Source organism: Lagopus leucura, unplaced genomic scaffold, assembly GCF_019238085.1.
Source record: "Lagopus leucura isolate 7727_CA_CO unplaced genomic scaffold, USGS_WTPT01 Super-Scaffold_100021, whole genome shotgun sequence".
NCBI classification, from domain to species: domain Eukaryota; kingdom Metazoa; phylum Chordata; class Aves; order Galliformes; family Phasianidae; genus Lagopus; species Lagopus leucura.
In genome coordinates, this window is record NW_024962274.1 from 5,014,909 (window position 1) to 5,032,701 (window position 17,793).

The 17,793-nt window shown below is 35.9% G+C and overlaps 1 protein-coding gene across 5 annotated transcripts in view; it reads left to right on the top strand.

Moving 5' to 3' along the window:
- SLC9A9 (solute carrier family 9 member A9) overlaps positions 1-17,793 on the top strand; it is a 172,199-nt gene that overhangs the window by 58,701 nt on the left and 95,705 nt on the right. For all 5 annotated transcript variants that reach the window (XM_042878387.1, XM_042878391.1, XM_042878388.1 and 2 more), the window contains exons 7-9: positions 6,530-6,668; positions 7,406-7,511; positions 15,553-15,641. In XM_042878387.1, coding sequence (XP_042734321.1) covers positions 6,530-6,668; positions 7,406-7,511; positions 15,553-15,641 — 334 coding nt within the window. The remainder of the gene's footprint in view (positions 1-6,529; positions 6,669-7,405; positions 7,512-15,552; positions 15,642-17,793) is intronic.

The window sequence follows — 17,793 nt, forward strand, 5'->3', positions numbered from 1 at the left end:
TTCTTTTTTCTCATTAAATCAGAGGATTGCTGGTTTGATACATTACTGGTATCTTCTACAGTCATCTTTTCTACGCAGAAACACTGCATGATTTTTACAGTACTGCTCTTCTAATTTGCTAATTCTGTTTTGCTTAGGTGTGATTACAGAGATTCAAGAGGGAAGAAAATTCCAGCTCTTCATATGAACATATTAATTTACTTATATGTGTTTCTTGGTGGCTGATTGTTTCTACTTTCTTCCCACTACATGCATCTTTGCAGTAGCCACTCAAGGTCCATAAATGGGAGGACACACTTCAAGCCTCTTTAAATATACAGGCCATTTCACTTTATGCAATATTTTAAAAGAAAGGAGGTTTAGCTCTGGGGTGGATTATCATTGTGGCATCCAAATGAGAAAGGATCACATTTGCAGGCACAAAAGTCTCTAAATTATGTGCCTTTTGATATCATCTGCTCAAAGTAAAGACAGTCATACAGTGGTAATAGTGTAACGTGCTATGCAGCACATCCCATCATAGATGAACCACTATCCACCATCTGTTCTGTGCTGATGTGCTTCATTCCTCTAACAGGAGTATGGGACAGATTTTTTTGAACAGAGTTGTCACTGGAAAATATATTTTCAAATACATGTACAAAAATTAGACATTTAGAAGCAGTAACAATCATATAAGAACAGAACATTCCTGTGCCAAGCCTCAGATAAATGCTAAGATATGAAGCCTTAGTTTATTTTACAAGGAATTTTAAGTCCAGATTGCAGTTTATCAGGATCTCTTTCTATCAAAGATCAAAATAAGATAGCATTTGCTTTGGATGAGGTAATGGGAATTTTAAGATTATTGTGTGTGTGTATATATATATGTATACATACAAGTATATATAAATGCATGTATATATATATATATATATACACACACACATATACAATGTATATACAATATATGTGTGTATAGATATATATACATATATATTCAAGTGCCTTAAAATTTCCATTACCTCATCCAAAGCAAATGCTACCTTACGGTAATATACATATAATATTTTTACATATAATAATATGATACACATATAATATTATCTATTATAAATATTATAGAACATACAGTTCCTAGAAAAAAGAAGTGACGATGTGCTAAGGAAGATTTAAAATACAGCTGAGCCAGGGGTTCAGCATAGGGACTTCTTGCATTTGATCTTCTGAGAGGAAAAGTTACTCCCCCCGAAAGGTAAATTTTAGGAAATTAGTGATCAGGACAATGCCACCTTTCCTGAAGCAATCAAGGTATTGTTCTGAACGCATGGATGTGTGCCTGGCTCCTCACTTTCATCATCTCTTCCAGGCACACTAACTCTTTTGCAGGCTTCTCACTGCATGTGTACATAAAATTCAGTTATAAAACCGAATTGTTTCTATTCAGTGCCTATGAAAAGAACAGCAAAAATTTCGTTTACTTGGAATTTGGTCTAGAATACTGAAAGAAGAATACACTATGGCACATGTTCAAAGGTATGAATTTTTCTATAAGGAACATAATTTGTGCTCCTGTACTAATTAGAACCTTATTCCTTGCTTTAATTTTTCTGCTGCACCTTGACATAATGAATACAAATTTCAAGTTTCATAAATAGCACCTGATGTTTCTGAGATGTACACAGGTAGGGAGCCCCCAAACCAGATCAGATATGGCTTTGGTCTTGAAATTATTCATTATTTGTGCCCAGTAAGCCATTACTATGTCAATCTGGAGTAAGACAACTTACTTGTTATTTGCTCTGACGGTACTTCAAGCTGCTGCTGTCTGTTTTATTGGGTCTGAACACTGAAGAAAACTAAAATACCTATCAGTGTAGAAATTATCAATAGCTGCCAAAAATGATTCCTGATGAGCTAAACTGATCTCTGACTGCCCAAGCTAAGGGATGGAGTCATTCGAATTTTGCAGCTTCATTTTATTTCCATAGGTGAATTTACTGAGTTAAATTCAGACTTTGTGTCACTTAAAAAGGAGCTTGAATCTATCAGTAAATCTACTTTATGATAATTTTTGTTAAGTGAAAATCTGGCAGAGAGTCTGAATTCCTTTCTTATTTTCATGCAGATGTTGCTTTTCCTCATAAATGGAAAAACATCTGTTTTACATAAACCCTGCAACAGCTTTACCTTTCTAGCATGCCTGGTGCTTTGACATCTGCCATCTGCTATCCACTTTGGAACTGATAACAAATCCATTTTGAGAAAGGTTTCCATAAACAATAAATGTCCTAGGTACTACAATAGTAAGTGCTAGTTTGGTTTGAAGTAATCAAAATAAAAAGTCCTTTAACAGCTCATAAAGTCTGGAAAAGCCTATAGAGGAACAAAGGCGCAGACAGAAAAAAGAACAACCAAATATGCCATTAAACAGAGAGAACTGAATGGAGTGTAAACTGTGCTGTAAGATAATTTCTAAAATAGCTGCTAGACCTTCTAGAATTAAAACCAGTAGAACTCCTAACAGCATGTGGAAACCATGCTGTGAGTGGAATGAAACCACAGTGTGATGAATTGCAAAGAATAATGCTTTGGACATCCAGAAAATTGAAGGTTTCAAATGCTGACCACTCAAGCATCCATCTGCTAGTAACTTTTTCTTACACATAATAATAGAATGATTGATTTGTTTATTTATATGAAATCTTTGATTGTGGAGCCCTGTTTTTCTAAATATTCACAAATACTGTCAGGAATAAATTCCAAGGAGACAGATTTCTTTATGCATAAGGATGTACAGAAGACTCATCTATGTTCTTTTAGTGCACGTTCTGTGCATTTACTTAGCTTACTGGTAACCATTCTATGTATGTCTGAAAATTGCATCAAGTTGTCTATGGAAATTCTCACCTACAAGATCTCCACATATCTGCCTCAAAACTACTTCCTGCAGTGGTTTGCCTCTTCTTTCCCTTAATCATCTGCAGAGCTTGTCTCTACTTCACATATGCTTTTATTGGCTTAGCATACTCACATCCCTACTTTATCCCACTTTTTTACATTTTTACTGTTCACCTGCTATTACTTGGTGAGGGGCTAGTTTACGAGGCAGCCTGAAAGACCAACCTAAAAGTTGCCACGAGAAGCTTGTGTCTGGTACTATGTGTACAATTTTATATCAAGCTTCTGGTTCAAACTCTTATGGGAAAATGATAGTTCTGTCTTTTGGGCTTTCTTCAAAGACTTTTAGGAAAACTAAATAGTTAGAAAGTTTAGAGGGAAAAGGAACTGTTAAGTTCAATCCACTTCTCTGAAAACTCAAACATGATATAGTGACCTACCTTTATCTGTACTGATTAAAAAAAGAAAAAAAAGAAAAACTTTTTTTCTTCTTAAACACAACTTGAACTCTGGAATAAAATGACCAATTTTGATTTTTTTAATTAGTAGCTCATGAAATTGCTACATAGTTGAATAATTAATTACTCACAGAAGGTATCACTCATTCAGCAAAGGTATTTTAGGTAATATCGGAGATTTGCGTATTTTCAGGTATGTTTTTTTAATGTATATTGTCTCTGATTCTCTTCTGTCTAGTATTATGTAGCACACCACAGAAGTGAGGTACTGTAAGTTTAATTATGGTTTTCTCCAGTGTTAAGCTTTGAAATTTTACTTTTAGGTGAAATGATTGACTTGGCAGGAAGTAATGAAATAAATGGTAATAAATCCTGTTCTATTTAAGTATAGCTTATGTAGGAAAATTACCAGGTAAATTAGCATGTATTTTAGATGTCTGGAAGGTTAAAAGACAGTGTTAGAGAAGAAAAAAATTTAGAAGAATCAATAATAAAGTTAGTACATGGTAATGTGAAATCAAAAATAGAACTAAATACTTTTAAAACCATAGGAAAAAGATACACATGGAAAACCTGAGTTCTAGAAAGATTTAGAGCAGAAACTATAGCTGCCATAATGAGCATCTGTTGTGTTATGGTGGTTAAAATTATCACATTTCTGGGGGCCATATTAAGTAGAAAAATTTCCCAGTGAGAATGAGTCACTCTGTATTTGTTAATGAAATAACTACACCAAGTATAGGATTTTTTTTCTACACCTGAAAGCCCTTCCGGAGGGTGAACTGGAACCCTAATGGTCTTAACAAAGTCAACGTTTCTTGTCTTAAGAAACATACTTAAAAAAAAAGTCAGTTAATGGCTATAGCTGAAACTTGACTAGTCAACTTTCACTCTGTCAACACTTCTTTTGATTCACTCTTTATTACTGAAAATTCTTTTTGTGAGCAGATCCCATAAATTTAATAGAGGAGTTTTTGCATGATGTTAGGGTGTGATTCAGGTTCACCTTGCTGAATTCACCACTTAGTGGTGGTGGCCGTATCTGTGACATAGAAAGTCAATTCCTATTTTACACTTCGTTAATCAATATATGTTAGCACCTACAGTCTCTGTACACTTATTAGAACTAAATAAGAGAGAATCAAGTGGCTGCTTTACTGTCAAGTCATGCCTAAGTTTTAGTTCTAACATTTCAGGTCGCATTACCAAATACTTTCAACTCTACATGACTAACTTAAGTCAAGCCCTTACTAAGTATACAAAATGCACTTAGTAAACTACATTATAGAATCACAGAATCATAGAAACAAGTTGGAAGGGATTGTAAAGGCCATGTATTTGCAATTCCCTTGCCATGGGCACAGACATATTCCTCCACATCAGGGTGCCTAAAGCCCCACCAACCTGACTTTGAACACTTTCAGGGCATCCACAATTTCTTTGGACAACTCATTCCAGTGCCTCACCATGCCTTTCTCTATCTTTCTTGGAGGCCTCCTATAAATTCTGGAAGGCCACTTAAATGTAATATGTAACAGAATTATAGAATAATGCCTAGAGCCTTCACTTCTCTAGGCTAAACATATGCAGCATCACAGGCAATAGCTATGTCTATCAAAGGAAATTCTGTCTCATCCATTTTGCAAATATATTTATGGCTTAATACAGTACTTTATTTCCTATGGGTTTAAAAATAACAAATATTCAGTAGGCCAGAGGTGACAAAGATTTCAGAAGTTATTTGAGGGCAAGAAATTATAACTGATCCCTGGTCTGAGAGACTAACAGTTGAAATAGGACTAATTAGCATTTCCTCTGGGAACAATATTTGTGTAGTTATATTAATGGGACATTCCACTACAAGTCATTTCACTAGTTTTGCGGCAGTGCATCAGCGTAACTAGACATATCAGATTTTGGTGATCAGTTATTTCTGTTTCAGGGGATATGTATTCATCACTCATATTTTGTGGTACCCCATCATGTGCTTTTAGAAAACCAGAAGCCTTTTTTACACACTGAAAATGTGAGATCCGTTTTCACATGCCTTCAAACTGTATGGAATTTCCTAAATTAATGTAGCTGCTTAGAAAATCCTTCATGCAGATTTGCAATTCTAAACCTTGTCTCCAGATGGAAGATATCACACTGATGGGACCAGATACTTAATATGCAAGAGCTTAAAATATTCAACGTATTTTAAGAATTCTAAATTTTTAATGCTTAAAATACCAGTCATTTTCCAGCAACCCATGCTACTTTCTAGAATCCAGTGCCAGAATTTCTTTAACAGTATACATGAAAGACCTACAGCACTGAAAACAACGAACCAGAAAGATCTGAAACATACTTTAATTAGTGTTTGGGGGTCTTAGTGTATCTGTTAAATTCAATGTTTTCAGAGGCAAAAAAGGCATATGTATTTCATATTCCTAATGTTATGAACAGTGACTGACTAGTAACAAATACTAAACTTGAAACTCTTAAAAATGTTTAAGTCTCCCCTCTGGTAGCAGCATCTTGCATCCAGATATTCTCTTGGGGGGTGCACTCGAAAGTGGGATATGGGAGATGACCTTTGACAACTTCACTAATTTCTTTCTGTGGGACAACATTCATCCTGTCCACAAGGTTTCCTATTTAGCTCCTGCTACCTTTCAGTTCTATTTATGAAGGTTTACACCAAGAAGGGGACTACTAGGTAGTTTATGACAAGATCACTGCTGCAGATGTTTGGTACCTACTGTGATTTGTATCACCCATTTGAGCCTCAGCCACAAAGCTGCAGTTTTTATCAGAAATATCTGTGAATATATAACTGCTCTGAAGACATATGGTCAATAAATAATTCAGTTATCTATCTTCCCTGCAGATTTCTCATGCACCTACCACCTATTAATGCTTAGTTGGTCTGGAAACAATATTCTTTATGGCACTACTAGTATAAAAATGTACTGACTGGCAGCAGACTGTTGATTTCCATTGTGATACCTTCAAAATAAACTGTTTCCCACCCCAGTCTCTATCTACTATGCTTTCCCATCTGCTACCTGTCCAGAGATGCCTTGTTTTGTATTTTATGTCCCTAAAAACATCTATTTCCAATTATCAATTCCAGTATCGCACCAGTGTGATTATATTCATGATTGTATTTTCTCTCCCTCTCCCCCATCCCTTTGTTCTTTTTTCAGCTCTATATCCATTTACAGTCCCAAGGAGAATCCTAATGCATTTGATGCTGCTGCTTTCTTTCAGTCAGTGGGAAATTTTCTGGGGATCTTTGCTGGATCGTTTGCTATGGGATCCTCTTATGCAGTTGTCACAGCTTTAATATCCTTTATGGTTCATTTTCAGAGAGAAAATCTGTATGCGTGATATCTAAGACTGACTATCTTTACTTTCAGATTGAACCTTTCCACTCTTCACTCAAGATTTCATAAACAGTCAAATCATAAATTGACAAGTCATTTAATTCACAAAGAACTTAAGTCAATCTCCAAATGTTGTGCAAATCTCTTTAACATTAGGCATGACAGCGGTCTTTATTGTTTGTAAATAATGAGATGCTGAGGTTTTGAAGTATTCAGAGATTAAATTATGAATTTATGACTACATTAATGTATTTAAAAATTACACACTAGCAGCAATCAAAGAAAAATGCACGGCAAACTCCCAACTACAAAACAAGACAAACTAAGCCTGCCTAAAATAGAAATAAAAGGCACATATATTGCCTGGCACTTTTTGTTTTATTTTACAGTTATTCATGTAAAACACTATAAAGTAGGAATAACACCAACTTTCATCTTTCTCATTCAGCCTCAATATAAATGTGAAACAAATGCCAGTCAATGCAGAGCTGGACAAAATTAGTTTCTGCCCCCTTTTTCCAGGAAAATAAAATAAAACAAACCAGTTAGGCACTAGTTCAAAAACTACAGAAATACTTCAAACAGCAGGTTTGTTGAATTCATTTATATCATCTTCCCTCCCTAGCCCCATCATGGGGACAATTTTAGCTTAAAAAACAGTTGCTTTTTACTTTTCCTTATTAAGTGTTTCAGCACTTGACAAAATTTACAAAGCTGTGTGACTTCCCCATGTTGGAGACAGGTCTGTTTTTCCTCCTATCTTGGAGTGCCTTCTTATCAGCAGAAGCTGCTGGTCTCACAGGTAAGTGTTGCATTTTACTGAATAAAAGCAGTTTAACGATATACCTCCTAACATGGGAAAATTGCATGTTTATTTTGGGCATGACATCATCTTACATAAAAAGCTTCCAAAAGCCAGCTGCTGTACTAGAGATTGTTTCATCCCCAAGAAGAAGTCTGTATGGACACTGAACAGTTCTACAAGAAAAAGGCTTACTAAATCAGGCTAAAGTCCTCAGTCTTCTCTCCTGCCTACCTACAATTTCCCATCATTCTACCAGTCCCGTTAGTAATCCACTATTTACTGCTCGCTATAGGGCCAAAGATGACAGTAAACATGAGGAACAAAATATACAGCGCTGTGTGACATACACTCTTAGGGATGATGTGCTCCTCTTGATTCGATGGATGTCCTGGTACCTCCTGGTTTCCCCACTATCAGTGACCAAATGGAGGACAGGGCTGCCCTCGACATTGCCAGTGGGGTGCAGCCACTTCTGGATTTTTCTAAAAAATAATTCATCTTGTTTGGTGTGCCTATGTAAATACCTTTCACAAAAGGAGTAAGTTACTGTTGCATCCCAGTGAAAGGTGAAAAGACAGATCTGATTGCTTTTTTTTCTATGAAATTGCACAATCATAGTCAAGGACATACCCAGGGACTGCTTTTAGCAACATAAAGAGTCCACACAAATTAAGGCAAAAGTCCTAAATGCACATAGATTATCTAAATAACAAACTACCGCACAATATGATTTGAAAGAACAAACTTCATAATAGCTTGATCATTTTAATGGCCTTGATGCTGTCACCTTTAAAATCTAGTGCTCTAATTAATGTCATAGAAAGCCAGGGGAAGAAAACTGTTTAATGAAGTGTTAATGCAGCCCATGCTGTTTTGTTTGCAAAACTGTTCAAAGCCTTTCTGAAGTCAAGAGTTATATTTCCATTGAGTTCTGAGGAACCAGCATGCTACCTCTTAAATCTTAGCCACACAAATTACTTTCAAATTAGTATTACACCTGTATCTGCCAACATCTTTGCCTTATTAAATATAAAATCCCGTGCCCTGATTCCTGCCATAATATTCAGGACAATGGATACAGTGAAGGGTGCAAGAACCGAATGAAAGTCATACATTCCAACACATGGAGAAAATCAGATATCACCTGGATTAAAAGCCCATTTTGTTTCTTCATGCTTAATGACTCTTCAAAATGCGATATGATTACTAAAAAATTGCCAGAGAAGGATGATAATCGCTTGCCTTCAACTGGAGGTAATGATTTCCTAAACCACTGACTTACAAGGAAAGATGCTTTAAAATACAGTCCTAGCAGAGAAGTATACTGCGTTTCATCAAGGAGAAAATGCATACTAAGTTATACATTAAATCCAAAAAGTGAATTTGTAAGGGAAATAGTTTTACTTTTTATAGCCTTAGGCGCTCCATCAAATGTAAGTAATGTTACATTTGTTGTGCACAGGAACAAACCTCACCCAGAAAAAAGAAAAAACTGTCATGTGTCTTTTGCATGTTGCAAGTGTGATGACAGTGGAGACTCTCCAGGTAGTCAATGTGAAGAGCATTTTATTTCTCTTTTGCTTTACAATCTATTAAATACTTAAAATAAAAAGCTTAATTATTGAACAATAGGAAATTCTTACACTAGCCTTGGCAAGGAATTTTAAGCATACTTACATTACAAATATTAAACATAATATTATAATATAATATAAGCACTGTTGTGAGGAGGCAAAGTTTTATCAGTAAGGATTTGTCATGACTGCTAAGTCAAAACAGGGGAATACTACAGTAAGAACAGCGTTAATATACCTGCTTTCTAACCTCCATTAGAAAGTATTTACATGCAGGCTACAAGAAAGTAAGCATAAATAATTCGAATACTTGTCAAAATAAATGAAAGAAACACATCTTGCTTATATTATGATCCATCCCTGGAGGCATTAAATGCAAGGCTGGATGTGGCTCTGGGCAGCCTGGTCTAGTGGTTGGCAACCCTATACACAGGGGGCTTGAAACTAGATGATCACTGTGGTCCTTTTCAAACCAGGCCATTCTGTGATTCTGCATGATTCTGTGATTAATTGCTTACTCTCCATCTCATTAACAAAATGCTTAACTGATCAAGAAATCAATAGTCTATGAAAGATTCCATGATATATGTGGGTATTTAATGTCCACCTCAGTTAGGCTCTCTGCATCTACAGCTGTTTTAACTAAGTAGATACTCAAACTGATATATATATATATATATATCTTCAGAAATGCATTCAAATCTGTGTATGTATTTGTTTAATGCATACTTCAAAGTCACATAGAATTTAGCAGTGTAAAAGCATCAGAATCAATTGCTCTACTTCTCTAGTGTCTCCTGAACATGTGTGAGGTGTGAGATACTGTATGAGTTGTGTAGGTAAAGAAGGATTTCTTAAAATCTTTTCTGCTTTTTATTTTACATGCCAAAGACCTATTCACAGAATCTCAGACAATAGGTCTCAAAGGAAAATTTTGGAGGAGATCATCCACCCCAGCCCAAAATGTTTTCTGATTTTTATGAAGGAAATAGTTTGTGATGTAAATTATTGCTGCTCCCTTACCCCCTGCAATTCTTGTCTGAGTGTTTCATGATGTATCTGACGCCTACCTTCTAATTCAGGGGCTAACATGGGAGTACAGTCTACCTAATGAGGAGGGTTTTCCTCCAAAAATAAGCAAGCAGTTTAGCAAGAGACAGATATACCTAGTCAAAATAGAGACTCCAAATGAGCTGGTCCATTGGGCGGTTTTGGGCTACCTTTGTAATTAGGGTATAGCAAGAACAAATGCACCAATTCCCAGTTCCTTTATTAATGCTGATTAAGTGCATTAATCCCCGTGGCTGTTCACTGCTCCCATCTGTTTGCTGTAATTTGCCTCAGATCCATCCTTTACTTCATTGCCTTATTGAACTGTTGGGACCAGTTCTTCACCTTTTATCCTTGTCAGAAGGGATTATCATATATCCTTCCCTCTGCAATTCTGAGCAGTGCGAACACAATGCAGTTCAGTACCCAACTGTCTACACATGCTTTGCTGACATAAACGCTAGATCCAATACTCTGCAGTTTCAGTTATCCCCCTTGTCCTTGCAACAGCCTCACCTGACTAGTCTATATATAGACTATATATATATATATATATACACACATATATATACATACACACACACTTCAGCCAGTGCCTGGGTTTGACCAACATGGGAGTTGCTGCTGGTACAGCATTTTAAGACAGTAAAAGAAGAGGAGAAAGGTCTTTGCTTTTACTGAAAAGGGCAACATGTTCTTACATGGCATTAGGCTGAGACTGATGATCAGTTGCCTAAAATTAAAACAGTAACACTAAGCTGAGGGTAAGAACCCATGTAAATCTGAGGTGTTACTCCTAGACAATATTGTATGCATAAACAGAATAACAACTCCTATCATGTCTACAATAAAACCTAGCATGTCTCACCACAGGAGTTCCAACCTAAACTGAACGCAGTAACATTTTTTAGAGTTGCAGAAGTACAACATTGAAGCTCTGGTCGTATTTGAAGCAGACAGGGGCAGTATCATGGCTTATTCCTCAGATGAGGACACACAAGATTCCCTCAGATATGTCTTTTGTTGTTTTCTGTCACCTTAATTCACTTCAGCATAAAATCAACTTAAGACAACTCCAGTGATTAAAGCTCTGTGAACAAAGCAGGAGCTCTGGTTCTGCATTGGTGTGGGTCCAGTGAAAGACGACTTAAACCTTTGCTTCAGAATTAAGAAAATGATCAGTCACACTCTGATATTATCACTGTTGGGTTCATAGCCTTGTTACTGCAACAATTTGATGCAGAAGACAGTGTCTCATTTCCTGTCACAGCCTCAGATTGCACTGGAATATGCCTTCTAAGCTGTGTGGAGGTTTTCTGACACAAATATAACTCCACATTGTTTGATTTATATAAACTCTCCTGTCTTTTCCTACATTTCTCTGCCTTTGGTGCAGGATTGGTTCCTCTCACTTGTACTTTGGCATGTGAATGTTAGGAATCATTAAGAGGCATCCCTGAAGCTCTGGAACACTTCAAAGTTGTGATGAAAACCTGTCAGTTTACCTGCACATCTTTCCACAAATTCTACATTCTATCTAATCATTCCCTCCTTTGTTTCCCCAGAAGGTAGGGTATTGGGTTTTGTTTGTTTTCTAAATTCTTACTTCTACCATTAAAGGACCTGACAGCCACAGACACAATGACAGGTTTTTTTTCCTCTAAAATTACCAAATAATGTTCAAATTTTGTCCCATCATTTCTAGACTTGCATTAAAAACACACTCCAGACATGCAGCACCTCTCTGAGAAAATATGGGACTTTATTCTCCATTATAGCACCAATTATTGAAATATGAGGGTATATTACTTTGCCTACTTGTGAAATATTACATAATGGATATTTATTCTCTTTTGCTCACAATAGAAATTTTAAGATTAGCATTTATTTTTACACACGTTAACATTTGCCCTTCCTATATTATCCCTGAACATTAACAGGAATTTCAACTACAGGTATTCAGTAAAACTACTCTAAGATATCAAGTTACATTAACTGCTAAAAAGCGGTTTCTCTGTTAGATAAGGAGCAAAAAAAATCCAGCACAATGGTATGCTTTTATGCTTAATCAAACTTCTTCAAAGAGCTTAAGCTGCAGCTGAAACTTCTCTGGTGTCTAGCAACTGTGATGTGAGGTTTCCCATTTTTTATATCAAGTGAAAATTGTCAGTAACTTTATCTATAGAGAGACAAGAAGCTGTAATACACTCAACAGCTCATTTCCCATTTCATCTCTAAACTTCTGCTCAGGTTAACCTGCACTGCAAGTGTAGTACAAAAATTGTCTGTAATTGCTGACTTTGCCACTTAACAAAGGACATACCATAACAACACTGAAATTGAGCCAGACTCCAGACCCCTGAAATTACAGCACTGGCTGGTAGAGGGGACCACCTCACTTTATCTGCCTCGTTGCATCTAATAAATTCTTCCTGTTTACAATTTCAGCATTATCACATTTGCTCTCCTCTATTTCTTTCAAAAAAAAAAAAAAAAACCTGCAAAAATTTGACAACTCAATTTATGTTCCATATTCTATTTTGCAATCCAACTAACTTCAGAAATCAGCTTCTATAGTCTTACAAAGAAGGAAATCCAAATTTCATTTATTTTATTCCATCTAATAAGACCCCTGTTCACCTCTTGAGGTACTGTGCTCCTTTATTCTTTACAGTTACACTAGCATGCAATTGATCATTATCACCCTTAAGTTACCATTTTTAATAAAATGGAATTTTTTGCAAGCTTTTTAACGAAGCATTCATTGTGAATGGCATGGCAGGCTAACACTTATTTCCAACAGTAGCAACTGAAATATTCCACTGCGTTCCTGGCTTTCTGGTTTCTATGCTTGCATAATTACAAGGTTTGGATAAATTATTACTATTGTAAAATCAGATTTAGGGTATTTTGTTCTTTAGGTCACTCTCTCAGTTCTCTTGCTGCCAATAATTAACAGTTTCTTAGCAGTCCAAAAACACTGTACAATCATCACTGAACCTAATAGTGAATTTTTTTTTTTTTTTAAATACTCGACTTGGCAGAATGATGATTTGAATAAAGTGAACCACAAACTCTCATCTCTTTTCCAGTTACTGAGCCATAAGCTAGCAGTACTTAGGAACATTACTGACTAGGTATGATTTTTTTTTTTTTTTAACTGAATCTTCACTGTTTGAGCATCCCATTGCATATGAGAGCACCTTGAGAACTTACAAACTCCCCAGATTACATCTGCACGATAGTACACTTAGTGGGAAAAAAAAGATTTAGTCTTAATTAAGAGATCAGTTATACCTCAATAAGAGCAATGAATTTCCTGGAACATATTTGGACATTTACAGCCTCACCACTACCAACATTACTTACTGGAAAGAAAGGCCTTAGTGCAGTTAGAATAAGTAAATAAATATCAAAACAGGCATAAGAAAATAGGTACAGTAAAGAAAGACAGCAGCTAAAGCTCAGTATGATTTCTCTTGGCTACAGAGACTGTGTAATGTAGAAAAAAATACAGACAAGTTTATGATATAAAGAAAGCCCAGATGCAAAGAAAATGTTCGTGCTGTATCATGGGGAAGAAAAAAGAAAAAAGATTTGCTGTATCATTTTCTTCCCTGGTGCTAAGCACATGTTACTATTTTGTTCCTCCATCTTTCATCAAGTGCATTTTAATGCCTGGCCTCTCTACTTCCCTGCAACAAGAGAGGCTTGCAACTCAAACACAGTTGGGTTTTTTGGGCAGTATTTCCACAGTTAGCAATCCAAAGACTCAGGAACTTGAGAAAAATATGATAAAATGATGATGACTAACTGGTATGGGTTGATGTGATCTTACCCCACATGTGAAATAGACAGCATTATCCTTTTTCTTGTTTTCTGACCTCTACCTTGATTTAGAGAAAGAGGATATTCCATCTACTACAGAATCTCTAAAACTAGAAGGCTAGGTTCAAACTTAGAGGTTTGAATAAACTCTTTAAGAAAGTATTGGGCGACTATGTTAAGCTTTGTCTACTTCTATTAATCCTTTTGAAATAACAGATTGTTTTACACCTGTGTTGCTGTACCAAAGTCCACAGTGCTGTAGATTCTGTCCTCCAAGTCCCTTCTTGCCAGCCTTTGTAATTTCAGGAGCCACAGTGCTGAAGAAGATGAAGGAGGTCTTATCCAGACTCAAGGCCAAGACTGATGGCACAGAACTGGATTATATTTCACAATTTTAGTTCATATTGTTTGTTTCCAGTAGAACTTATTAATATGATTAAGTTCATGCTAATTTAACACTGTGAAATTCTAGAAAGTCACTGTGTAGTCACATTGCACGACCCTGGGCTGGTATATTTTTGCTTCCTTTGTTGCTTCAGTGAGTTTTCCAGAATTCACCAGCACTATTTCAGTACGTCAGCATCTATGAGCTAAAAATTACCTAACAATACACAGAATGGTCCACAAGGAAGAATTTTAGTGCCAATTCAGACATGCTGTAGACCTTAGATGGGAGGCAACAAGTAGAAGGGCTGAAAAGCTAAAGATCTAAAACACTTAGAATGGATGGCAGAAATCTGCCTGTATCAGAGTCCTGAAGATGACAGGCCTGCTATGATCATCCTGCAAGCTAGCTCTGTACAGAACCAGTGGATGTTGTGGAGGTGTGCATAAAGAAACCACATAGAACTTGCATGCTCTATGGGCTTCAAGAAATGTGGGTGGAGGTTTTTGTGGAAATGGTGATTGGAATGAGCATAATGAACAAGCCCTGAGCTGTGGTGCAAGTAATTACCAGGTAGACATGCCCTAGGCTTAAAAAAGATACATAGTTTTTTTCTTGTATGGATATTTACATATGGATACTGGTAAGCATTTATTTCTGAATTTCTACTTTGTGTGGGTTCTTTCTGCTTTTCCTGTTTCCAGAGCTGGAAAAAAATTGAGGTTGCAGTCATATCAGCTACTCTAATTAAAATAGTGCATTGCAGTGATGCAACTCAATGGTTCTAGTGATATAGGAGCAGGCTCAGCATTGGGGAGAAAGTATTTAAAAATCCCCATCAGTTCCATCACTGCCAAAATTTTCATCTAGTCTGAAGTCCTTCATATTGTAAGTATGTTAATCTTTCCTAATGGTGAGATTATGATTAGATACCATCCAAGAAGGTTATCAGGTTTGCTGGGCAAATTAAGCAGCAGCAGCAGTGCTATAAATGTGTGATAGCCATGTTGAAGATTCAAGATCTCTATGATTTTTAGCAAAGAAAAAATATCTACTTCGAAATATATTCTTATAAAACATATCTCATAGTTCTTTTGTTACAAAAATCCTTTCAGCAATATAGTAACCTTTTTTATGCAGCCTTTTGAAAAATCTTAGAAAGGAAATAGAAGCTGCTAACCATCTTTTCTTTGCATTTCAGGTATTGTTGCAGTTCTTTTCTGCGGAGTCACACAAGCCCATTATACCTACAACAATCTCTCATCAGATTCCAAAATGAGAACTAAACAGGTAGGATATGGAAATAACACTGTGTCTTCAACATGTACAAGGAATAGACAGAATCTGAAATGCAGCTGGATGGAATTCTGTTAGTGCAACTGAAAAGGTCTATGTCTTCAATAGGGAAAGATGAGATTTTTCTGGGGAAAAAGTAACAGTTCTCTGGCCAGACAAAAATGTAATAATCTGTTCTTCCCAAGATACCTGCAATGTCACTCAAGGAGATAAAGTGTAAAGAGATAATAGTTCAGATCAATTTCCATAGAAAAAGGCCACAAGTTTAAGAAAGTCTAAGAGCTCCACTAAACAAGAGAAAAGCATTCTGGAAGGTGAGATCCATGTGCATTTTCGTAAGAGGACTAAAAACTGCAGTCCAGCCCATTGTCTTTAGTGATGACATCACTTAATTTCCACTCTGTTAAAAATCTGCTGTAATTAGAAAATAGTAAATAATAAAATGGAAATTATTTTTAAGTTCCAAGATGAAAACCTACAGGACCTGTTTTAGTTTGAACGAGTAGTAAAATTGCTGAAAAGCATGGGGCTGTTCTCAGTACCAAAGAGATGGCATTGCAATGGTGGAAATTCCCAAGCACAAGGATTGGATTCTTCCCAGCAGAAGGATTAAAGTCAGACTACATTGTTGCTCCCTCATTCCTGTGACAAGTCATTTGAATGTTGTTTGCTTCACTTTCAATGTTGATTTGTATGTCCCAAATACCTCAGACTATAGAAAATCCGTCTCCTGGAACAAAATGAAAATATATGGTCCAATGCTACAATTTCCATTAAGCAATCCAGTAACTTTTTCAGCAATTCCTCTGTTTTAAGCATTAGAAATAGAATACAGAAACTTTTACCTCTTCTTGCACATCTCAAAATCAACTTAATCAAAAATCCAATTTTCTATCAATAACAGTTTGATAGAAAAAAAAAATACTGGCCACAGTATTACTTCAACTGTCAGACTCTTACAGATTTTAAATCAGAAAAAGTTTCCAGTCAGTACTTGCAGAATAAAATGTTAGCAAGTGAACAAGATAGGTCTTATCAATTGCATTTCTTCGTACCAGGGGAGGCTGAGAGGCTGATGCTTTGAGAAAATTTTCTAGCAGAGAAGGGGACCTTTCTCTAGTGAATGTATTATAAGAATAGCATTTATATCTACTATAGAATTGCTTTTATTTTGCAGAAATGCTGAATTCCATATAGTATTATTACACTTGCATATAATTGTTAAACTTTGAATACAGATCCCTATTCCAGGCATTCATCTGCATGATTTAGTGATACATAGCCAGAGAGAGATTGGCCATTGAAATTTTAATTACATATGAATCTTTTCAACTACAGAAATAACCAACATTTAGTTTAAATGCATACTGGCTTTGTTTGTTTTCACGCTTTTATTTCCAGTCATTCAGTTCCAAACAGAATAGTGAAAACAGGTTGAATCTATGCTTGAATACACAGGAAAAAAACTCCGTATTTCATTATGAAACTATGAGTTTTATGCACTCCTTCTATTCCACTTTTCTCTACCAGCATAAGCTCCAAATCCTTAGCATGTCTGAGGATAGTCCAAAAACTCCTCTGAATTCTTCTAATTTATTTTCTATTCCAGATTTCCCTTTCACACATAGCTGTTTCAGTGATATCCGCACTCCCCTTTTCTTCCCTTCCCCCCAAGTATTATCTTGAAGAAAATTTACTAAACCACACACTTTATCATCATCATAATTATGTACAACGTTATTGCATTACAAATGGATATTGTTGCTAAGACCGATGGCCTCGCTCCCAAATTAAATCATTTTTATTGCTATTTACTGGCCAAAAAAGATGACTTTTTAGTTCATTTATATAATTATTCCAGGGCACTCTTTTTTTTTTTTTTTTTTTTTTTTTTTTACAATATGACAGGTCTTTCAGTATGGACTGGTGAGCTGCAGTGCACACTAACAAGACAATGAGTTGAGACTGAAGTTAAACTAATTAAAAAAAAAAAATCAGAAATGGGATATAAAACTGTAAATCAAACTGTGAAATCAGGTTATTTGCCTAAAGACTAATGCTTCTTCCCTATTGTCTTGCATAATTTTATTTACAGTTTCCACTGCCTGTTAAAATTTCATAGCTCAATGATAAAATCCAGTATACA